Raw genomic sequence first — 24,669 nt, forward strand, 5'->3', positions numbered from 1 at the left:
CAAGTTCTAATTGTTCAATTTGACTCTGTAGTAATAAGACCGACTAAGCCCTATTTAGCTACTCTAGGAGCAACACTACATGGTTATTATGGAGAAAGCATTTATGAAGGGGATACATTAGTTACATTTATATATGAAAAATCATGGTCTGGTGACATAACACTAGGTCTTCCAAAAGTGGAACAAGTCTTAGAAGTTCGTTCGATTGATTCAATATCATGAATCTAGAAAAGATGATTGATAGTTGGAACGAACGTATATATAACAAGAATTCTTGGAAGTCCTTAGGGATTCTTGATTGGGGCTGAGCTAACTATCGCGCAAAGTCGTATTTCTTTGGTTAACAAGATCCAAAAGGTTTATCTATCACAAAGGGGTGCAAATCCATAATAGACATATAGAAATTATTGTAGGATTTTTTGTCATTTAACACCTTAAAAAAATTAGTTTTTGTAATTAAACACCTTACTTATTTTTTATTATATTTAAACACCTTAAAAATCTAAAAATTTATAAATCAACACCGCTTAACGATTTCCATAAGAAAAAAACGTTGATTTTTAATCATGCTATAACTTCCAAAGCATAATTTGATGGTAGAAGGAGTTGTTTACCACCATATCATGCCTTGGGAACTTTAGCATAGTTAAAAACTAATGTTTTTTCTAACAAAAATTGTCAAGTGGTGTTGATTTCTAATTTTTTTTGTTTTTTAAGGTGTTTAAAAACAATAAAAAATAAGTAAGGTGTTAAATTACAAAAACTAGTTTTTTTAAGGTGTTAAATGACAAAAAATCCATTATTGTATGTCAAATAACATCAAAATTATTGGTTACAGAAGATGAGATGTCTAATATTTTTTGTCTGGAGAACTAACTGGATTGTTTCGGGCGGAACGAACGGGACACGTCTTGGAAGAAGCGATATACATTATTGGGAATAACGAGATCGAGCATCTCTGAATACTCAACGTTTTTTCTCCGAAGCGAGTTTTTAAGAAATTGCTCGAGTTTTAGCAAAAGCAGCTCTACAACTCGAGTTTTACCATTATTGAACTAACAATTTCATAACTCGGTTTTCTTATAAGCGCCTTATGCATAAACATTTAAAATATTAAGAACATATTTACACTCCAACTTGAAAAGGGACCTATTTAACTTTCTATTATAGATATAATTTATAAAACACCTATTTATATACGATGAAATAATAACACAAAAATGTACGAAAATTTACAAACACGGGCTTCAATACTAGTAGTCTTAAAAGATCGGTACATACACGAAACCTAATCTAGTGTCGCATAAGTCCGACTCATACAAAATTTTGAAAAAAACAAACCATATTACAATAGGTCTCAGGTTCGAATCCCCCGCTCCCATTTGTAATTTATATTGTTCCTGTACCTCATTTGCAAAAAAATTAATAAAAAAAATGGTCATGTTTGGCGGGAAAAGAACATCAACATTACAGAAGAATAGAGCAACTCTTCAAACAATCTCTCTCCTATAGGTGGTAGAAATGGAAGGCAGCGAAAGTGAAGCGGTATTCGAGGCTTTAAACCTAAAACCTCAGCTCTTCATCAACGAATCCCTCAATATTGTCGACGAATTAATCGATGGCGCTTTCCATCATTTTCACTTGTACCTCTCCTTTCTCTCTTCTCTTCAAACTAATTTCCGCGCAATTTTTTTTCATATTTGTCACTTTTGAAACCCTGATTTTTTTCAGGGAAGCGTCGAATTTGCTGAAGACTGATGGCACCGACAGATCTGAAGATCTACAAAAGGTACTCTCAATTTTCCGCTACTTACCCCTAATTCTGTTGTTATTTTCTTATTTTTTTTCTTCTATATTTGTGTATTATTTTGTGGCAATTTCATGATAATTTCAATATTCTTTAAAATATAGTTGGTCTGGGTAATTTGTAATTGTTACTGGGGATTAACTTCTTTTGTGTTAAGAGAATTTAGGTTTTGGGTTAGGGTAATTGAGGTAACCAATTTGAGTTTTGAATATTTTGTGGAGTTGGATGAATTTAGATGGGCATTAAGAGGTTATTGATGATTGGGTGAAATTTGAGTAATTGAGTTGGTTGAATATTGAAAATGGCTAAATCAGGTCGGAGTATCTGATCTGATTACTTCCTTGTACAGTGGTTTTCTCAATACAGTGGGATGCGTTGAGTACTGAGAATGATGGCTTAAATAGGACCTGGAACTTATCTCGTTTAACGATTTTGGTCATTTGAGTATGTGCGTTTTTCTAGTATGCTAGGGTAAATTAGCAAAATTGAGCCTTGATTCATTCTTAGTGTTGTGTTTGAGCAAATGTACCTCTCTAAGTAACTGAGGGACCGCGGTAGATGCACACATGGCTGTTCAGTTTCAGTCATTAAGGTTTATTTACAATTTGGTTCTGTCCTTAAGGGCTGTTGGGAATGGTTTCTCTGTTGATATCTTGCTTCTCAGTTCTCATGTATTCTGTGTACATGCTTCATCATATTCTTTTATCCATGGGTTGCAGTTCTGTTTATTTTCTTACCCTGAAATTGCAGGGTATTGATAGCATTCGAAATACAATTCAAGCATCTCTGGATAAGAGACTTATTATGTGGGAGCAATACTGTCTTCGCCACTGTTTCACTGTTCCTAGTGGGTTTTCATTACCTTCTGAGGTAGGTTTCCTGATCCGAAACTTTTATTGATTGATTATTTTTAGTTGTGAACTTTTATATTTTTAAGGATTCTTCCCCCTTTCGTGGTTGATGCTAAACTGCTAAAGACATAGGTTCTCTTGGGATTTAGTTTGTATTTTGGTGTTTCACGTTTCCAAATTCTGCCTTTCTAGTATGACATGAAAAGTTGTCAAACCACAATATTTTGTTGGCGACTAATTTGTTTGCAAATAGTGTTATATACTCCCTTCACTTGCCAATAACTTTAAAATGGAGAAATGACATGCTTTTTAAGAAATCCATAAGAGTGAAATGGGAAGCTTGCCTGTGTGATGAGGAAGACATAGAGACACCACTTACCAAAAAGGAAATGTTAAGAGCTTATTTCAAAACAGATCAAATGGAAAGCATTAAAGATTTGCAAACAAAAGGAGCTTTGACTAAACTGGTACTACTTACTCCCTCTGACTGACTGTACCACTAAAAATGCCGACCTTGAAATGCCTGAGTCACAAATTTCAGGTAGAGACAAGACGGAGGATCTATTATTATTCCAATAGTTTACTTCATGATGTATGTTGAAGATTATGCTTCGACAGTCCACAACCATGTACGTTTCCATTTTCGTTATAAAACTATTCATAGCTAAAGATGACTGGTTTTAGAAATGTAAGCTTTCAATGTTTGTTTTCAAATTTCACATTATTGGAAATGTATCTCTTTTGTATCATTCGTCTAGGACAAGGCACTATGTAATACTTTGTAGTTGTTTTTTGGATAAGATATTTTTAAAATTATATTAACCCTCTGGAAAAGGAGTAGAATCAAAAAGAAGACAAGCAGTCCTCAAAAAGTAAATTACATATTAACCCAATTCCTTTGAACCTCCCCAACCCAAAGGATTAGGCACTATGTTGCTAATGATGATATTAATGTAAATTCCTTAAAGGCCCCTATCTAGTCTAAAGTAAGTGCATACTGTGAGTTTGTGACAATGGTGTCTTATTTACATTGGTTTGAATGTCTAATTTAGCATTTGGAAATTTGGGTACATAGGAGTATTACACGGAGTTACATTATGAGTACATTCCTATCTTTTGAGATATATCTTGGAAGCTTTTTAGAAAAAAAGGGATACATCTTTCCCAACCTAGGATGTAGACCGTTTCCTATTGTTTGTTTTTATTAGCTAGGAAGGTCAAACGTATTTGGTAATTTAATCATGCTTCTTCTCTAAAAAGACGAGGTTGAGAAATGCAGACGCTCTTTGACGGTCTATGTAGTAGTGAAGCTTAACTATGTAGGAGTTGATTATGGTTGAAGAATGCCATATTATAGATCATGTCAATCAGTGGGACACTATTGTGATCCTCTAATTGTTCATTAATCCGTTTTATTGAAGCTTCTAAGTAAGTTTGGGTTCAGAATTTGAGAATCTGCATTAGCACTTTAGCAGCACAATATGACATCTTGAGCCACCAGTGAAGTTCTTTTGAATGTTAGGCTTCCTCTCATTAGCAAGCACAACCAGCTCAGAGTGTGCTCGATGGTCAGTATGAGGGCAAGGACACAAGAAGATTATTTTCCTTGGTCCTCGTATACTGAATCCTTATGAGTTGTTAAAAGGGGGATACCCTTGTCATATAACAAAAAATTATTTCTAGTGATGTGGCCTTTAAATGGTGGATGTGGAGCTCCTTTTGTTTGCTTATTGAAGAAAGTTTATAATTTAAGTTAAAAAAGGATCAATTGTTCGTGGATGAAGTGAACATATAAAATTCTGAATGCAAGACCTGTCTTAAGCTGGGAAATTTGACTTTTTTGAGCATTGTGTACATTGTACTTTCTGACCAAAAAGTCTCACCTAAGAGATTCATTGTGGCTTATTCTACTCCTTTTCTTTTACAAACTTTGACCTTTAATTCTAGTGCTGCTGCTTCTGACCAGTTTTATCCTGTATTTGGTTCAAGTGGCATAGACAATGATATGGCTGGCTGCAGTACCGAACTCCTGTGAGAGGTGAGGAGTCGGGTCAAAAATGATTATCCTATATGTCTTGGTATTGAGACTGGGGGAGACACTGAGTCTATGATGCCGCAAGAGGAAGAGTAACATTTGGGATCCCCAATCTATCATTAAGAATCCTGGGTTAAAGTACATAAGTATAAAACACAAGCTCAAGATTTTAGTACAAAGTTACAGTGAACTATGATTACCTAATAAATACATGAGGATAAGAAACTATTTTGATATTACAAATATATTTAAAAGCTACCCCCCTCTGGGCGTTAACTAAATGGATTTTGGTTAAAATAAGGAGAATACATAATACTGGCATAATGCTTACATTATGTTCCGAGGTGGTCTCAACAAGAATGATTTTGTTTAGGTTAGCGCGATTTCTCCATCTTAAGCTGTGTCTTTTGTCAATAAAATTTCTTCTTTTGATGTCTTTTATGCCAAATAAAGAGGACTTTCATTTGCCTAGGGAATGGAACCTTAGTGAAGTACTGTCTTTGCTGTGCTTTGTTGGCAGTTGAGTCAGTTGGCTCTTTAACTAAATGATGGTTACCCTTTCCATTAGTGTGGCTGTTGTGTATAGCGGGTACCTGATGTCGTTGATGATTTGATTGAGAACCCACGAATAAACTCACTTAATCTAATCCGGGCCCCTAGTTTCTGAATTGCCAACTTCTGATAATTGTTGATACTGGGCGACACATGCCAATGGGAGGTAGTCATAACTATATAAACCCGACTGAGGTACTTAAACCCGACTGAGGTACTTAAACCCGACTACTCTGATTGTGAACCAGAGGCTTGGCTATTGAGCATGCAGATTGGGTTTGCAGTTGACCGTCAAAACTTTAAATGGTTAAAACTGAACGAAATCCTGTTTTACTGTTTTCCGATCTCAAGGAGTTACATTGGAATTCTGACAGTGGATTTATACCGCGGACTTCTTGTTTGGAATGAGTGTTTTAGCCACTAAGCTATTTCTTTGTAGTCTTTTCTACAATGTAAAAAATTGTTGCATATATTTTTATATTTTGATGCCTGGGTGCAATAGTTTGAATTACTCTAGATATAGTTTCTGCTCTGCTTTGACCAATAACTCACCACTTCTGCTAAAAAGCTTTGTAGAATGATGCCTTGATCAGTTCAATGACAGACTGTTTTTTACAATGTGTTATGTGCTACTAAAACTGTCGTATTGCTGGGTTTAAAAAGAAAACTGTTGTATTGCTCTGGACCATCTTTTAGACTCTCAGTTCTACACTTCTATTCTTGTCATGACCAATTATTTACAAATGTTATCAACTAATATTGCTGATTCTAGCAAGTTAGTTGCTGTGATGCTTGGCACTTTGGCAGTCCTGGAAGTGTTTAGTGAAATTTCTATTGGTTTTGATATGATCGTTTCCGGCTTGAATAATTTCTGATATCCCTCTTCAGGATGAAGTATCTGGTGATGATCTTATGGACCAAGATGATCCTAAGGATGAGCAGGTAGAAGCACAACTTGCTGATCTAAGGAATAAGCTTGCAGAGGTAAGAAAATGTTGTACAAAGTGTTATGCAGGAAAACCTTTCATGTCCTGATATTTGTATTATCTACTATGTTTGCATCTATGTCCTAGTCTTATGTTTCTTCTATTTCAATCTGTGATCCAAGGCTGGGAAAGAGTGCGCTGAATTGAACCAAGAATTGCAAGAATTAGAAAGAAAATCTACCATGAGCAACCAGTATATCTCATCTGTGAATGAAACATTACAACTGTATGAGAAAAGTTCTGAACATGACATGTTCCAAGGTAATCGATCAAGTGCTTTTTCTTCCAACTTTCCAAGACATTAAGCATGCATTGATTCTCTCAATAAGCAGATTTGTCCTTTTTTCTCTCTGACTTTATGTGAGGAGGTTGTTCTGCTGTGTTAATGTGTTTAGATGGTGATGTACAAAAAATTGTAGTGACTACAAACTTTTGGCCGTACTTTGTTTAGGCTGAACTAAAATTTTGGTCTTTTGAGAGTTGTGAAGGGGGCAAGGTGTCATCTGCTCTCTGGAGCCATATAATTAGAGTTCTTTTACTTTAATTTTTTGGGGCGTTGTTGTTGGCAAATAAGATACTCTTTGGTTTGTGGACAATCTATTTCTGAGTATATGCTAATGAATTGAAATAACAAAATCAGAACACTAAGGAATAAAGAGAAAATGCTGAACACAAAGAAGATAGGTTTTTGATAGATTTTTGAAGGATGATTACATAACCCTAAGATTTTTAGAGACTTAGATCTCTCCCAAGAAAAGAAATAAGACAACTCACACTTTCTCATTGCCTCTCTCTCAACTGTCCCCCCATTAATTACATTCTGCTCTCTGGCTAACAAACTCTGCCACATCAGCCGTTCTCTTAACCCCTAAAGCACGTCTAGAACACGTAAGCAGGATGAGTCATCACAGTAGTCTTTGGCCGACTGCTGTTACAAAATGATGAGAGCATCTTTTCAGTTAAAAAAATAGAACTTGTTGAATAACAGAGTACTAATTACATAGCAGGTCAGAGAAAATGCATCCTCTATTTTTTCTTTTGACGGAAAAAAGCATCCTCTATTAAAATTACAAGAAAGCAAGCGAATCATGCTGGACAGCTGAAAGCAAATGTAGGAAAAGCACCAGTCACCAAAGACACAAAGAAGCTAAGCAGAACCACACGATCTCATGTCACCTCCACCCCATTAGTCTTATGGAAAGATACAATCATTATGCTCAGAGAAACCTTTTTATGTTTTCTCCTATCTAAGTCAATGCGGAGTACAGCTTATCTGCATATGGCCCAACACATAATTGGGGTATGTCTAGACGGCCAAGTCAGAGCTAAAATTTAGTCTGTCTTGAACATAACAGTCCAGTGTCTATTTTGTATTATGCTACTTCGACACTTTGGTTGACGGGTTGTCGGTTGTCGGATCCCTCGATCCTTCGACACGAGACCCAAATATATAGTGGCCTTGTGTGAATTTTAGTACATCTAGAGTGTCAGAGGAGTTTCGGATCCTCCGATCCCTTGTCAGACACGACACCCAAATAAGAGTCTGAGCAACATAGATTTTGACCAATTGGTACTTTTTGTGCTTCTGTTATGGATATGATCTCCTATTAGTGTGAGCCTTCTATTCCAGAATCCAGCCTGGTGCAATATATTTCTGAACATTGAGGTAGATCTTTAAAAGACAGTTCAGCTTCAAATTTTATCTGAAGTCATGAACTTGGGATGCTATATATGTGCTCACTTGACTCTGTTAAAAATTACATGTTCTTTAGAAACTCTCAAGTTTCTTTTAGGACATCGTATGGTAATCGGTTTTTAATTTTTATTTCTATTTTTGGTAAGCTCCTCTCTATTTCCTTGCTAAGGGGACCCCCTTATCGCATCTTAAAACTTAGCCCAGACAACATTCCGCTTAGTAGAAACTCTGATCAGGATTTAGGCCTATTTCAAGTCTTCAGACGATTTACATTAAAAATTTAAAAGGTTTTGCAATGAAAAACGAACATTGCTCGTTTCTCCATGCTCCTCTTTCTCTCTTTCGAACCTCTCAAAGTAGGATGAATTTATATGTGAATCATCAATTTTCTGCAGAGCTTATGAATGTTGCATCTGAACTCCGCCGTAAAATGGAGCAGCTGAAGAGTAAAGAGATTGAAGACAGTAGGAGGGAGAGGGAAAATGATGCAAATGGAGATATCCCCACACTCAGCGACAGCATTGGTACATTAATCTGTTTTTTAAACAAGAAGTTACATTATCCAGCTTCTTTTTACCTCTGAAAGTGGTATAATTGGATGATTCATCTTTATTGCAGGTCTTTTCAAGGTGGAGTTGGATGAACTTGAGGAGATCAAGACCAAGATGAACTCTTGAATTTCAGGTGTCAGATCAGGGATAAGATTAGGTTTGTAATCAAACAAATTCAATCCAAACTATTGGAATTGTAGTAGAAAGTACAGGCTTGAGTATGATTAATCCGCAGTATGTCTGTAATCTGATGCGTGTCAGTATTTCATGCAATCAATGTGTTTGTTTGGCATGATTATCTGTTTCTTGAACTGTAAAACTTGTTTAACTTGATTACAGGAAGTTTAAGTTACAGTATTCATCTCCTAAAACCATATATTCGTAACTCACATCTTCAGTATCAATGGCTTCACCCATAGCATCACAGACTCTCTTTCCCTCTCCTTTTCGTAGTTGAAGCTTTCCTTATCTCCCCCGGCTTCGCCATGGTTCTACTACAACTCTACAAGGAGATTAATCCGCTTCTGACATCTCCAAATGAAAAACAACAGTTAAAGATCCAGTATTGAGAGAATGCAGCTTGCAGGATTATTCTTTCAATTACATAAAAGGAGTAATAAAATTAGCAATATGTATAAATATTCAAAAACAAAAAGCACTGCAATCAAAGTTACCGCAACCAGAACAAAATCATCTCCTTGAGATAGAAACCAGTTTAACAATGCTCACAATGACTCCAGTATAGAATGGAAGAGGAGAAAAGGAAAGCCCCGGCGACTGAAAGGAGAGGGAGAAGGAGAAGGAGTATCTGATGTTATGGTTGAACCATTGGTACTCAAGATGTTAGTTAAGAAACTTAAGGTTTTAGAACATGTTTATAATAAATGTGGTTGTAATGCTTTAGAAAATACAATGGCATTTATTTTAATTATATGTGTTGATACCAGTGGGAAGGAGAAGAGGGCAAAGTAAGGCATTGTATTTATAATAGGCACATAGAGTTTATAATAATTAAGCACATAAAAGAGAAATTCCGAGTTTATTTCCTAAATAAATAAGCGGTACATTAAGTGGCGGATAAAGTTTAATGCTTCATGACGCGTAGTGTGCAAAGAATGAAGATTAGACATACATATTAGATGAAAAAAAACTCTTGCACGGGTTAGGTGCACAATAAATTTATTATATATATTGTATATCGGGGTAACTTTTAACATGCTTTGAATAACTTTTATATTATCGTTTCTTCTGAATGGATAAACATTTTAAAGAGTTACATAGTTATTTTATACATTATTACTAATTTTAAATGAATTATTTTCACTAAATCGAATTTTTTTTATCACCAATAATTAAATAAATTTTAAACATTTTAACTCAACTTCGACTCCGTTATACTATATTTATTGTACATACATCATCTTTAAATAAGATCGAATTTGTGATTAGATGAACCACCTTCCAAATTCCGACTTTATTTCCAAAATAAACAAAGGCATAAATGGTGGATGAAAGTTTAGTGCACCATGACGTGTGGTGCGCTAAGAGTGAAGATTAAACATTATTGATGAACTCTATAATTCCCAAGTTAGGAATAAGATTTGTTGGAGTTGCGTTTTTGCTAGAAGCCTAGAATTGAATACTTTAGTAGTGGCAGTTGGAGACTTGGATTCGTTGTACGTCATAATTGTTAGGTGGTGATTTAGCATTTTAATTGAGCATCATCAATGTTCCCTTCGTCTCATTTTATTTACACTATTTGATCAATTTTATGAGAGCTTTTTAATCAAAACATGGCAAGCAAAATGAAATACAAGGAATATGATTGACTACCTTTAGTAATTAGTACGGAGTAACACTATGTAAGTTCTCCTGTATCTTGATAGGCATCATCCCTCCCAATTGGCTCGAACCTAAGACCTTGGTTAAGGAGCAATAGCCCCTTAATCACTCATGCCAACCTCAATTGGTCTACACAAGTTTATATTTAGTCAAAAATGACGTATAATTCAAATTAAAATCATATTACACACAAGAATAGTAAAAACAACGTGTTTATTATGCTTAAATTTTCTCATAATCTCATTTATTACAATAAATACAATGATTTTCAATCGTTCGGGGTCAAAAACCGGTTCGGTCCGATTTTGACTCATTACTCTCCGGGTTGCCCGTGTTCGGATAAAATCGGGTTACGGGTCACAAAATCTTGTTCAATACCCAGTATTTTTAGGTCAGGTTCGGATCGATTTTCGAGTCGGGTCAATTTTTGACAGATATACCAACAACGAATGTAATCTCGTAAATATTTTTATTACGAAGTACTCCATATGGGTTATGAGCCATAAAATTCATTTTATTCTTAATTCAATAGGTATGTGCGTATTTGATGTACAAGGTAACCTAATTTTTGGTAACTTTTAACCAGTTTTGAGAAATTTTATATATTATGAATTCATTTTGATGGATAAATTTTTTAAAGTGTTACACGGTTACCTCTTTATATACGTAGCAATGATTTTGAAAGGATAATTTTTATTAAAAGAAAACATTTTATCCAAAAATAAATACTTCACTTTACATTATGTATAGGTAATTTTTAAGCATTTAGATAAACTTACATTCGACTTATAATATTTGTCGTACACCAGACGTAAAGGAGTTTGTGATTTTCAATTTTAATAATGGAACTAACATGTGTTTATTTAGTAAATCTATACTAATACATTAAAAGACGTTCTTAAGAACGCATACGTGTCACGATAACACTCCTTATTACGCCACATCGCTACTAATCAGCATTAAGGATCGAACATCGGACCTCTTTGTCCAAAATTTAACTTCCTACCCTCTTAACCAACTGTACAACTTATGTTATACGGAGTATTTTTCTGTATAAACATATATGTTCTTTTTACAATAAATAATGAATTGAATAAAAGTGAATTAAAAAAAAAAAAGGAATGATATGATCACTTCATTTATATGATTATATGTGCAGAACGTCGTAAGATTGGTTATATACTGATTAACCATTGCCTCATTGAGTCATTGGTAATCTGATGATGCACTAATCAAGGTTACTTCCGTCATTTAAATTATATAAACCAAATTCTAAAAAAACAAAATTTAAAAAAATTAAATTAATAAATAATTAGAAAAACCGTTTTTCCTCCCGTAAACCGTTGAAGTCTAACCCCATAACCCCCCACATTCTCCCATAACCAAAAAGAAAACCCCTAAATTCTCCCCTTTGATCCATATTTATAGTTCATTTTCATAATCACTCCAAAACACAATTAATCCAATAATCATAAAACGTTGTTAATCATAATTAACAACAACAATGGCGAAATTAAGCAACATCTTAATCACAGCCCTAAACATCTTAACAACAATAATATCATTAATAGCAATCGCAATCTTCATTTACCTTCACTTCTTCATTAATGGAAGTCCAACACATTGTCAACAAATGGTAGAGTGGCCTATTCTTATTGTAGGCCTAATTCTTTTGACGATCTCACTCTTAGGAATGATCGGTTCATGGTGTCGAATCACTTCGCTTCTTTGGATTTACATCGTCGCGGTGGTTGGTATTATGATTGGTTGGTGTATATTCTCGGTGTTTGTGTTTATGGTTACGAATAAGGGTGCCGGTAAGGCGGTTTCCGGTGTAGGGTTTGAGGAGTATAGGGTTGGTGATTTTAATCATTGGTTACAAAAACATGTTGTTAATGGTAACAATTGGGTTCAGATTCGGAGTTGTTTGGTTGACACTAAAATTTGTGGGTCTTTGGATCGGGTTTATACCAATGATGGGGCTGATTTTCTCAAGAATAATTTGTCTCCAATTCAGGTACTTAAATTTGTCAATTATCATCCATTTTTCACATTTTATTTTTATAAATAGTTTAAATGTTTATAATTGAAACAAGATCTCACCTGATAACTTTTGTTTTCATATAAATTACAAAATATATTCAAAATGGGTAGAACAAAGAAGAACGGAGTAGTGCATGTATTCTTTTTCTAATGTTGATCGTGTGATTTTATGATTGTTGTTAAGTGTTAAACACAAATTCAAAATGGATTTTTTGACAATGTATTCATTTAAGAAAAATATAAAAACTTTGAATGCAAATCTAAATGTGTGTGAGTGTGATATAACTGATCCCCTATTGTTTTGGTACAGTATTTTTCGGTTATTGATGAGAGTTATCTTTGCATTTTATATATATTTTTTGGGATAAAAAATTAATTTACTAATAAAAAGTCATAGGACATGTTGTATTTATTTTCATTAATTGAATTTGCAATTTTAGCAATGAGTCAAAGTCACACGCAGTGGTGTACTCTAGGATATTATATATATTGAAATAGGGTAAATATTTTCTACCAATTACTTAGTACGGAGTATAAAGTAGATTTTTTTTTAAATAATATTCCTTACGTACCATGCAAAAAGTGATGTCCATAAAAATTTATAGCATAGGTTATGGGATGAATTTTATATCAATCATGAACTTTAAGAATATACTTAAAATGTAGTGTACCGTCATTGAACCCACAATATCCCGTTATAACAATTAGAAATACAAATCTACATTTTACTTTGGTTCATGATTTTCTATTTAAAGCATTTTATTCTTTTAACTTTATTTTTTGGAGAATTGTCTACCCTACCTATAACATAGATACGCCTAACGCCTCTGATTACAAAGTACCTTATGACCAGTATGATTTAGGCTCATCTATGTCAACGTTTGTAAATTGTAATGTACATAGTACATGCATGTCAATAACTACAGTGTTTGGCACGTAAAATAGTTTAAAAATATATATTGTTTTGTAATCGTGCGACGTATTTGAATTTATGTTTTCAGTCAAGCTGTTGCAAGCCACCAACATCATGTGGGTTTACACCTAAAAACGCAACCAACTGGGAGGTTCCGAAATCCGGTCCCGCCTCATCGGATACCGACTGCAGTACATGGAATAATGAACAGAACAAGTTGTGCTACGATTGCAAGTCATGTAAGGCAGGTGTACTTGCGAACCTGAGGATGGAGTGGCGACATTTCTTGATCTTCAATCTCATCGTCATTCTCATTCTCTTTGTTATTTACATGATTGGTTGTTGCGCTGTTCGCAACAATTATACTCCTTCATCTATTCATAAGTACCCTTAATTTAGTTTAATTTAATTTAATTAGATTAGCTTAATTAATGGTGTGTTTCACTTCTAGCATAGTTAATTAGATTATTATCATAGCGCACATTTCTTTTCTGTTTAGTTTCTTCAATTAGTTTTATAGGTTGGATTGTGTTATTTAATTAGTTTTTGTTTTCAAGTGTTAAGCAGGATTTATCTGTAATTTAGGAAATGATTTACTTAATTAGTGGGTTTATTTAGGTCATAGCTTGGGAATTTATTATTGTTAACTTTTGGAGATTCATGCTATTGATTTATACCTTGTGTTAATTATTATAACTGTTATTAATTTTTTTTGGTAATGTCTTCTCTCAATTCTTATTTTCTACTACTTAATGTGGGAGTGCTAATTTTGGTTGAGGAAATTGGAGAGAAAGGGAGCAAAGGGAAAGGGAAACGAAAACGGAAATGGCAATGGAAGTTAAGGAAACAAGTTTTCTTGTTTGGATAAGAGGTTGGGGGAAAGAGAGGAAAGGAGGAGATCCATTTGTTATCCCTTCTTAATAAACAGCATCGCTCCAAATTAAAGAGATTGGAGCGAAACAGGAGCTTCATCTTTCCCTTCATATTACTGCAATTTAGAAGGTGGACCATGGTGTACATAGAGCATGGTGCACCTTAAGAACATTAGTATATAATTAAAAGAACATCTGGTTACGTAAAAAGAACATGGACATATTTTTTTTTATATTTTTAATAAATTGTGATTTTTTATAACATAAAAGTAAAACATTATATTGCATGTTCTTTTGTTTATGCACATGTGTTCTTTTGGTGCACATGGTGCACCAAGCTTTATGTGCACCATGGTCCATAGTCCACGGATTGGCCTATTACTCCTCTTTCACTCACTTCCTTTCTCGTTTATGTTCCTATCCAAACAAAGCGTAATTTCATACCTCGTACCCAATTTTTTCATAGGTGTCGCAGTTTAGTTGACACATATAGGCGCCACGTAAGCTATGCGTCATCAGATTTTTTTAATACCAATGTTATATTTTTACTATGAAAATATGTAAATAAGGTTGTCGAATAAATAAAGAAGCAAGTTAGAATATTAAGATTTTTCTACTTTTTTTTTTTGTAACATGTATAATAGGGTATATAAGTTAAATATTTTAGTTTCCAATTTAAATCATGTCAAAGGTCGCAAGTTGCGACAATATTTAATTGTCACTATCTTACATGTCGGAGTTTAATTGGTACATATAGGCGCCACGTAGGCTACGCGTCATCGGAATGATAGTAAAATCTAATATACATATATAAAGGAGACATATTTGCTGAAAGATTAGAGCGTCACCTAGGATAACTAATGGTTTCGGCCAATGAAAAATAAGAATTCTAATTTCTTTTTGAATTAAAAAAATCAAATGTCACGTAGATAATTAATTAGGTGTCACGTAGATATTTTAATTAATTAATTATTAATATATACAACTCCATCGAAAATCAAACACTCTAATAATTAATAAATAATCGATTGCCATGTAGATAGTTAATTAGGTGCCACATAGATATTTTAATTAATTAATTACTAATATATACAACTCCATCTAAAATCAAACACTCTAATAATTAAAAAATAAATCTAAAATAAAATTCATCCAAAATCAAACAATAATCTAAAATAAAATAAATAAAATTCAATTTAAAATTAAACATTAATCCAATGTTAGAGCGCCGCGTAGAAAAATCTAATGGCTTCGGCAAATGGAGGAATATTTGCTGAAATATTAGAGCGCCACCTAGGATTACTAATGGTTTCGGCCAATGAAAAATAAGGTTTTTAATTTCTTTTTGAATTAAAAAATCAAGTGACACGTAGATAATTAATTAGGTGCCACGTAGATATTTTAATTAATTAATTACTAATATATACAACTCCATCGAAAATCAAACACTCTAATAATTAAAAAATAATTGATTTCCACGTAGATAATTAATTAGGTGCCATGTAGATATTTTAATTAATTAATTAATTAATCTAATATATATATATATATAAAGGAGGCATATTTGCTGAAATATTAGAGCGCCACCTAGGATTACTAATTCTTTCGGCCAATGAAAAATAAGATTTCTAATTTATTTTTGAATTAAAAAAATCGATTCCCACGTAGATAATTAGGTGCCACGTAGATATTTTAATTAATTAATTGTTAATATACACAACTCCATCTAAAATCAAACACTCTAAAAAAAATCTAAAATAAAATTCATCCAAAATCAAACACTAATCTAAAATAAAATAAATAAAATTCAATTTAAAATCAAACATTAATCCAATATTAGAGCGCCACGTAGTAAATATTATGGTTTCCGCCAATGAAAAATAAGAATTCAAAATTAATTTTGAATTAAAAAAGTCGAGTGCCACATAGATAAATAATTAATTATCACGTAGAAATTTTTATCAATTAATTATTCATATTACGTAGATATAATTTCATCCAAAAACAAACACTCTCATAATTAAAAAATAAATCTGAAATTAAATTCAATGAAAAATAAAAAAAACTAATCTAATATAATATATAAATTGGTATATATATATATATAGGAGTTTTATTTAAACATAAAAATTTAATAGAATCCGTGCATCGCACGGGCTAAAATCTAGTTACTAATATATACAACTCCGTCTAAAATCAAACACTCTAATAATTAAAAAATAAATCTAAAATGAAATTCATCAAAAATCAAACAATAATCTAAAATAAAATAAATAAAATTCAATTTAAAAGAAAACATTAATCCAATATTAGAGCGCCACATAGAAAAATCTAATGATTTAATTTTGGCCAATGAAAAATAAGATTTCAGAATTAATTTTGAATTAAAAAAAGTCGAGTGCCACATAGATAAATAATTAATTATCACGTAGAAATTTTTATCAATTAATTATTCATATTACGTAGATATAATTTCATCCAAAAACAAACACTCTCATAATTAAAAAATAAATCTGAAATTAAATTCAATGAAAAATAAAAAAAACTAATCTAATATAATATATAAATTGGTATATATATATATATAGGAGTTTTATTTAAACATAAAAATTTAATAGAATCCGTGCATCGCACGGGCTAAAATCTAGTTACTAATATATACAACTCCGTCTAAAATCAAACACTCTAATAATTAAAAAATAAATCTAAAATGAAATTCATCAAAAATCAAACAATAATCTAAAATAAAATAAATAAAATTCAATTTAAAAGAAAACATTAATCCAATATTAGAGCGCCACGTAGAAAAATCTAATGATTTAATTTTGGCCAATGAAAAATAAGATTTCAGAATTAATTTTGAATTAAAAAAAGTCGAGTGCCACGTAAAGAAATGATTAAGTGTCACGTAGATATTTTTTTATTAATTAATTATTAATATTACGCATATACAATTTCATCCAAAAATGAACACTCTCATAATAATAAAAAAAAACTCTAAAATGAAATTCAATGCAAAATCAAAAACTAATCTAATCTAATATATAAAAGTAGTATATACATAGGATTTTTATTTGAACATAACAATTTAATAGAATCCGTGCATCGCACTGACTGAAATCTACGTAGTAGTATATAAATAATATAGTCGATATAAAGAATGAAACACGTTAGAATATTAAGATTTTCCTAACTTTTTAAAAAAATAATATAATAGATTATATAAGTTAAATTTTTTTATTTCTAATTTAAATCATCACACATAAGCATGTCATATCATCATTGTGACGCGGTTTATATATCGCATATTTATCATTTTCGTTTTTAAATTTCAATCGACTTAGTTACTCTTTGCCATGTTGCCATGTGCCGTTTTGCACAATGCTCCGTGTAGTATCAGGACTCGGACTCACCGCATAATTGATCTTCTTCCGCTATCACCGCCGGCGACCACCTCCTACTTACCTCCAGAAGCACCCTTTCACCTCTGCCTTACTCGTAATTGTCTCTCTCCTCCGTCCACACATTCGAACTCAGGAATCAAAATCAGAGGGAAATAGGAGTATAACTGCTAAATTAAATCGTAAATTTGAGGTTAGCACATTTCAATTAATGCATTGTTTCCCCTGGTTAATTGTTCGACAAAATTATTGAATTGTGTGGTGGAGGCATGTTCATACTTTTCATTGCGATTGCTTCTGTTTTAGTTGTGTGTGGAGTTGAGGTTTCGTGGGTGGAGGTGGTTTTTTGGGTGGTTGAAGTGGGGTTTCGCAGGTGGTGCGATTTGTTATGGGTGGTGGTAGGGCGGGGCAGTGGTCCTTGTGAGGGTGGAGATGGCGGGGAGGTTCTGATGAGGGTGGCGGATGGTGGGGCAGTGTTAGCGTGTATAGTGGTGCATTGGTGGTGTGGGAAAGGGAATGGAAATACCATTGGGGAATCAGAGTAGAGGACTTTGGGGGAATGGAGAGAGTTAAGGGAAGGATTAAATTGCAGTTACAGACAACACCCCAATACCAAACGCCAATCAAATTTAGAAAATATTTGTTTAGTGAGTTCAATTATCAAGTAGTTTTAGTTTGTGGAACTCGACTTTGAAGTTGAATGAACATTATGAAATAATGCCACTTTGGATATTCGTTACGAAATTATGATCAATATAGTTTGAAGGACAATTGGGTAGGATTGTAGGAAGATGAAAGCATATGAAATATGGAGTTCTAAGGAAAAGTTGTTTTTTTTTTTTTTAAGATTTAGACTATGGTTTAAACTTTAAAAGCAAAGGCGTAATGGAGCTTCAATTTATCAAGCAGTATACTTATGTTTGGCATACCTTAGAGCTATGTCACCTTTCAAAGTTGCAAAATTTGAAAGGAAAGTTATAATGTCGAATCTACGAGGAGGCTTCCTATGCTTCTTACTCCGGAGCTGGAGATAATTTGTTCTACCTTAGTCTTTGAAGTTCAGGAATGTCGGCCACCTTGAATTCTTTGCATTTCATAACTTTCTTTGTGATTGCGAAGTGTGACATTATATATATGTCTCCTCGTACCTGTCAAACTAGCAACTTATTAAAGTACAATTATTGATATGTATTTGTCAGGAAACCAATGGATGAGAAGAAAAGGGAAGAACTCAGTGGTTTACTGACCATACTTCCTCCAGTTGAGTTTTGTTGTGTTTATGGCTCAACTCTTCATCCAAACAATCATGCTGAGGTTTGGATTCTGAAGTATAGTGATTTCTATGAATAAAGTTATGTTCACCTGACTCTTGTGGGACGACTGACTTTGGTTTATCCTTTCATCTGACTGCTTGAATCAATAGTCTCGGATGATTGATTACATTCTTGGTGTCCGGGATCCTATTGAATGGCACTCACAGGTAGGTGTGCTTAGATTGTGCCCTTTTCTTGGCAGATTATCTGGTAAATGATCTTTGTCTGAAATTCTGAAATCATTACCATCTTTTGGGATGAAGAATTTGAAGAAGAATAACAACCATTATGCCTCATGGATGGTGAACCTTGGCGGTGCGAAACTGGTGCTTCCTTTGACTTTATCTATCTCTCACATTCTTCACTTTCTAAATCGGACTAAAATTGTTAAATGTTGCCTCATCAGGTCACTGGAGTTGCAGATAAAGTTGGTGCAGGGGTTCACTTCAACCCTTTTGTTTCTTGGAATAACAAGGTATTTGTCCATTGATATAGTAACACGGTTCAGTTTATTTTGGAGTTTGTTTGAAACAAGTGAGCAGGAGAAACTGTGTTTCCGTATTGCACAGTTTTCTCATTGACTTGTACATTTTTTTTTACTTTTTTTCTAATGGCAGACATTTAAGTATGGTGTAGTCAGAATGCACAACTTGATCGAAGACATACTGAACTGGGAAAAGTTTTACTTGAGTGGTCGTCTACAAAAGCCTGTATGTTTATTTACTCCGTATTACACTTTTCTGTGTTGTGCGTACTTTCCTCATAAAAAATATGCAATGGGAAAATGTTTTGCATTGCTCTTTTTGTATGCTTCATTTTATAGGTATATATTATGTCTTTGGTGTTTATGACAACAGAGAGTTTTTGTTATTCGATATACCATTTTTGCTTTTATACGATATACCTTAAAGCACCAAACTGTTCTTTGTTTACAGGTCCATGTTCTTGTGGATAGCATGGATGTTGAAAATCTAAACTCTTTTAATTTAAGAGCTGCAACCTCAGCTGCGTTACTACTTTTACCTTCTAGTTTCACGCAGGTATTATACTGTGGCATCTGGTTCTACTTCCTATTACATGTATTCGATTAATATTCTTATTTTGAATTATGCAGGAGGATCTTTATGCAAAAATCTGCAGCCTTTCTTACAATGGTGATCTGCGTATGCTTTTTGCAGAGGACAGGCATAAGGCATGTACAATGCTTTTCTCTTTCCGTGCGCGAAACTCTTTGTATCAATTTATTTGTCCCCAGTAATATTGTGGCTACAAATGTCGGATATATTGTGAGTGGTACAAATGCCTGATATATTGTGGCTTGATATCTGTGTTAAAGCTGGATATTACCTGTATACTTCGTATAACCTTTTTCTGTACTTGTTTTGTGGCTTGTTACTCCTTCGTGCATCTTGTTTTGTTACTTTGTAGCATTCCTTGTTCTGTATTTATCCATTAATATTCTGCATTAAAAAAATTATCCACCCGTAAGATATTTTTTGGAAAACTAATTTATTCGAGTGTTCTTGAAGATTGGTTAAAGAAGAAATTTCCTAGTGAACCTGTGAAGTTTGGAAAAACTTTAGTTTGTTAACATTTTAACCGAATATACAACATGACATTGTTTGTATAGTTCCAATGTGATTACTTCAAAAAAAAAAAAAAGTTCCAATGTGATTGATTTCAATGGTTGTTTGCTAAAAACGGTTTTTCTGCGGTTACCATGGTTTTGTGGGGCAATCACCAGATCCAATGTTGAAATCTTGGCTCATACAATCTTGTCATTACCTCAAAGGTTTTTTTTTTAACTACTTACCTTCCATTGTTACTGGCCTTAACTCTGTGATAGCGCGTGCCTCCTAGAACCATGTTATAGCTTGTTACTTCTTGTACCAGTTCAGAACAAAATGATTGTGATTTACTTTTTTTTTGACGGGGATTGTGATTTCTTCTTGCTTGTCCGTAGTGTGGTTTTTTTTTTGACTACTTACCTTCCCTTGTTACTAGCCTTGACTTCGTGATAGCATGTGTCCCATAGAATGATAGAACCATGTTATAGCTTGTACCTCATTTTACCAGTTCAGAACAAATGATTGTGATTTCTCCCTTTGTTTTGATAGGGATTGTGATTTCTTCTTGTCACCCATAGTGTGTTTTCATCTCTCCATTTTCTGCAGGTGAGAAAGATTGTGCAAGGACAGTTTGAGTTATTCAGCGGAATTTATAAGCCAGTTCTGGAAGAATTTGCCACCAAAGACTTGTTAAGGTTTTCATCATTTGGCTCTCACCAGGAAAATATCACTCAGGTACCGCAAGTCTGTCAGATTTTCAAGTGATGTAGCTGCCTTTTTTATTTGCATTTAGGAAACATGTACGGGAGTAAATGTTATATTAGTATTACAAAACTTCTACTCAGCTAGCTTAAGAAATATAAATATTTCTGGTCAAAATATGGTAAATTCTTGTGGCCATGTCAATGGTAACAGAATGCTAAATGTGACAAACTGATTAATACAGAGAGGGAGGGGTGGAGGCACTGGCAGAGACCGTTGTGGCTTTGTGGGGAACAGTTTTTTAGCTCTCTGAATGTGACAAACTGATTAATAAGGGAGTGACATCACCTTTCTGATAAATTGTTGTCATTCGATCCAGGTTACCTCATATTTGACAGAGAATCCTTGATAAAATTACGGGTTACCTTAAGGAATTACTGGTACCTGGATGACACTTTGTCCCCTCCAATTTGTTTTCCATTTTTCTGTGACTTACTGGAAAAACCAGCCATTTTCTGTCAAAGCTATTGATGTATTGGTAATAACAAAAATTGCGTCAAGCACACATTAGCTGTAATTTGCTTGTTGAATTCATGAGTATATAAGACTCAAATGTTTTTGAATCTAATGCACTTATAACTATATACACACGTGTTTTAGTAACTTGTACCTTTCTTAGCAAATTAGCATTTAGTCGTCATGGAAGCATACTCTCTCCATTCATTAAAATGTTTACTTTTGATCTGTAACGTTATAAGCCAGATTACAATACAGGTAGACAAACATTATGGGATGGAGGGAATGTGCAAGACAGGTAGAACAAATAAATATGTTCACAGAATGGGAAGCTCGTTATGCATGTTAAAAAAGGCTATACGACATGATGAAAAACGGCCGCTAGTTGAAAGTTGTTGAGTGTGAATCTTTTCCTTTTATACTCCCAGGTTTAGGCCTAATAATGATTGACTTGACCCGAATCCCCGATCAAAACCTGCCTGGAAATGTAGGGTCTTGAACATGAAATTCAACCTGGAAAAAAACTGAAAGTAATTTGACCCAAAAGCAGAAAACCAGATTGTTAGAGACCCGAACTTACCCAACTTGAAACTGACCAGAACAGTAAAAGTTCCACTCAGGTTAGTATCCAAGGTTTAACATAATCTTGGTAGCAAATTGATATGTGGGGGATATCTGATGATCGAATGGGTACCAAATTTTAAATTAGTTTAGAAACCTGCTTAAGAATGGGCCTTCATATTGAGAAACAGCAACTTCTGATTGGAACTCAAGCCTAGGTGTCATTTTTTATTCTGAAATATGAAATGGATTGCTTTTATGTACTTGTTTTGAAGAGATGAAATCTGCAGTACCCATTGTAGGCCTACTGATAAAGGATATACTCTGTTAAAGATTTAAAACTTCATGCCAGTGGTCTGTAGCATTTTCATTCTTCTTACCAATTGCTTATTGCTTCGGAAAGTAGTCAAATATTGGCAATTGGATAGTAGATAAGCAGAGAACAGTGATGCATGTGTGTGTGTGTTGTGTGAAAGCGAGAAGGGGGGAGGGGGGAGAAGGTCAAACTGATAAGAATAAGTCAGCAGCTAATGCATCTCAAGATTGTGAAATAAAGCCTAACGAGTAACGACAATTAGTTTGGTGGTAATGGTTGGAATGTTGGATCATCCTCCTTCCCAAATCTTGGGTACAAAAAGGAGTGAACCAGAATTAGATAACGCACAAATTTTCTTTCAGCCAATATTACTAATTAGTTCGCAAGTAAAACCAAGCCTCATCATGCTTCTTACTTTCATAGTCCTTGAGAGACCCTTCCTTAAAAAGAAAAAAATTACTTCGAGCTTTTCGTTTATATCAAGCTGCGATTAATCTGCATGAGCTGGTTTGCCCACCAGCCAACCACTAGGTGTATGTTTCCATTCCCTCAAAAAAAAAAAAGGTGTATGTTTCCATACTTCCAAGGGGATCACTCCAACATTCTGGTTTGCTTGTGTTCATCTCTGATGCACTCTCTTTTGCTTTTGTTAGTAGAAGGCTAGAGCAGATATCAGATCTTTTTCTTCCTTTTCTTTTGGGAGGGGGGGGGGGGGATTCTTGATTAACTAGAGGAATCTTCAATCTTAATGCCTTTTTTTATTTATACTTGGTAGTCTCTGTTGTTTGATTCTTGATTTCCCATATTAGCCGTGACTTAAAGAGGGGGAAAGCATGTGGACACACTTTTCCTTCCTGTATTGACCAAGTATAAAACTTCATGTAAATTGGCAACACATACTGAATAATGCTGTTTCTAATTGGCTTCCCTGAATCTCAGGATTGTGGTTTACCTGCAGTTCAGTCCCTTGTCTCTCGTCTTCCTAAAGCAATTAGAAGCGATATGAGCATGAAATTAGGAGAGAAAAAGATGAATTCTGGTAAGTTACCAATGATCAATTATCTGCTGGTTCATGCATCTGTTGCCAATTTTTTTTTTCTTCTGAAGAAGTATATTGTGCACTTTTCCTTGCTAGAACATAAATGGCCAAGCTTATTTGATGTCATAGATATATCTTGAATCAATCGGAAAGCTTTATGTTGATTTTTATTTCATAACTGATAGTTGCAGAAGAAAAGTAAGTAGTTGATTACACGTAATCCACCCCCCACCCCCGGTTTTCACTAAGGCGAATGCCAAGAAGCCTTTTTTGTGTGTGGATATTTCGTCTTGTACTCTTGTGCATTTGTCTTGAATCTTGTGTCTAATCTTACATTTGTGTATTCACAGGTCAAGTTGTTCATGAAGTTGTAATTAAATCCAGAGCGGAGGCAGCCAGTTGCCTGGAAAAACTTATAAGACGCAAAGTAATGGTTTCTAGCGCCGGGCAGGCTGTTGCTGGTGTTTTGACAGTAGGTGCTGCCAGAGCTACAAGGTATCTTTCAAATAAAATGCTTAAGGCTTGGAAGTCCTGGCTGTAAGATTGATCAACACTCTACTCTAAAAGTAAGCCGATTATTTTGGCTTCTACACCATCAGTCTTCTCAAATAATTTAAGGGCGGTCGGAATGATATTATTTATCCAATCATGGTGCTTTATGAGGTTCTTGAGAAACCGAGAGATAAATACGCACAGGGTTAAGATCATGGAGAATCACTATCTGTCTTTGTCTTTGTCTTTGATAGAAAATAAGAAAAGTAGAGTACACAATATCTAGGAAGGCTTGGCACTGGTTTTAGCCCTTTTTAGTTTATTAAAATTAGCTTCCATCTTTGGCTCTTGGCATTGGTACACCAGATGGGGTTGTTGTAAGATTCGTTTAATTTTGTGTTAATTCTCAAGTACCTTAATTAATAGTTAATAACTTAATACAATTCTGGTTAGGAGCCATGATGATTGATAACTACAATAGACAAGTATTCTATAGTTCGATGAATGATGATTGTTAAGTATCTCATGCTTTGAATCACTCAGATCATTTACCCTGGTTTTGACCTGGATCACAATAATCATCTCCGTCTCCAATCTCTTAGATAACCAGACC

At 34.0% G+C, this 24,669-nt stretch overlaps 3 protein-coding genes across 4 annotated transcripts; all 3 read left to right on the top strand.

The window, feature by feature from the left end:
- The first annotated feature begins 1,462 nt into the window (after nucleotides 1-1,462).
- Nucleotides 1,463-8,839, top strand: LOC110794639 (protein MIS12 homolog). The gene is made up of 7 exons (XM_021999609.2): nucleotides 1,463-1,643; nucleotides 1,732-1,789; nucleotides 2,558-2,677; nucleotides 6,134-6,229; nucleotides 6,354-6,492; nucleotides 8,323-8,451; nucleotides 8,546-8,839. The coding sequence occupies exons 1-7, from the start codon at nucleotides 1,522-1,524 to the stop codon at nucleotides 8,602-8,604; spliced, it is 723 nt and encodes a 240-aa protein (XP_021855301.1). The 5' UTR covers nucleotides 1,463-1,521; the 3' UTR covers nucleotides 8,605-8,839.
- Nucleotides 8,840-11,655: 2,816 nt separating this feature from the next.
- On the top strand, nucleotides 11,656-13,963 carry LOC110794659 (tetraspanin-8). Its single transcript, XM_021999626.2, has 2 exons — nucleotides 11,656-12,337; nucleotides 13,365-13,963. Exons 1-2 carry the CDS (start codon nucleotides 11,825-11,827, stop codon nucleotides 13,668-13,670), a joined length of 819 nt encoding a protein of 272 aa, XP_021855318.1. The 5' UTR covers nucleotides 11,656-11,824; the 3' UTR covers nucleotides 13,671-13,963.
- Nucleotides 13,964-17,494: 3,531 nt separating this feature from the next.
- LOC110794640 (uncharacterized) lies at nucleotides 17,495-24,499 on the top strand. 2 transcript variants are annotated; one of them, XM_021999610.2, is made up of 11 exons: nucleotides 17,495-17,742; nucleotides 18,749-18,863; nucleotides 18,973-19,029; nucleotides 19,126-19,188; nucleotides 19,269-19,337; nucleotides 19,480-19,572; nucleotides 19,798-19,902; nucleotides 19,977-20,054; nucleotides 21,037-21,165; nucleotides 23,465-23,564; nucleotides 23,915-24,499. In XM_021999610.2, the coding sequence occupies exons 2-11, from the start codon at nucleotides 18,756-18,758 to the stop codon at nucleotides 24,103-24,105; spliced, it is 993 nt and encodes a 330-aa protein (XP_021855302.1). In that variant the 5' UTR covers nucleotides 17,495-17,742; nucleotides 18,749-18,755; the 3' UTR covers nucleotides 24,106-24,499. The 2 variants fall into 2 exon arrangements, with proteins under 2 accessions (XP_021855302.1, XP_056685158.1); XM_056829180.1 differs by lacking the exons at nucleotides 17,495-17,742; nucleotides 18,749-18,863 and having other exon boundaries at nucleotides 19,126-19,177.
- The last annotated feature ends 170 nt before the right edge of the window (nucleotides 24,500-24,669 follow it).

The sequence above is a fragment of the Spinacia oleracea genome, chromosome 5 (assembly GCF_020520425.1).
Source record: "Spinacia oleracea cultivar Varoflay chromosome 5, BTI_SOV_V1, whole genome shotgun sequence".
Classification (NCBI taxonomy): Eukaryota; Viridiplantae; Streptophyta; class Magnoliopsida; order Caryophyllales; family Amaranthaceae; genus Spinacia; species Spinacia oleracea.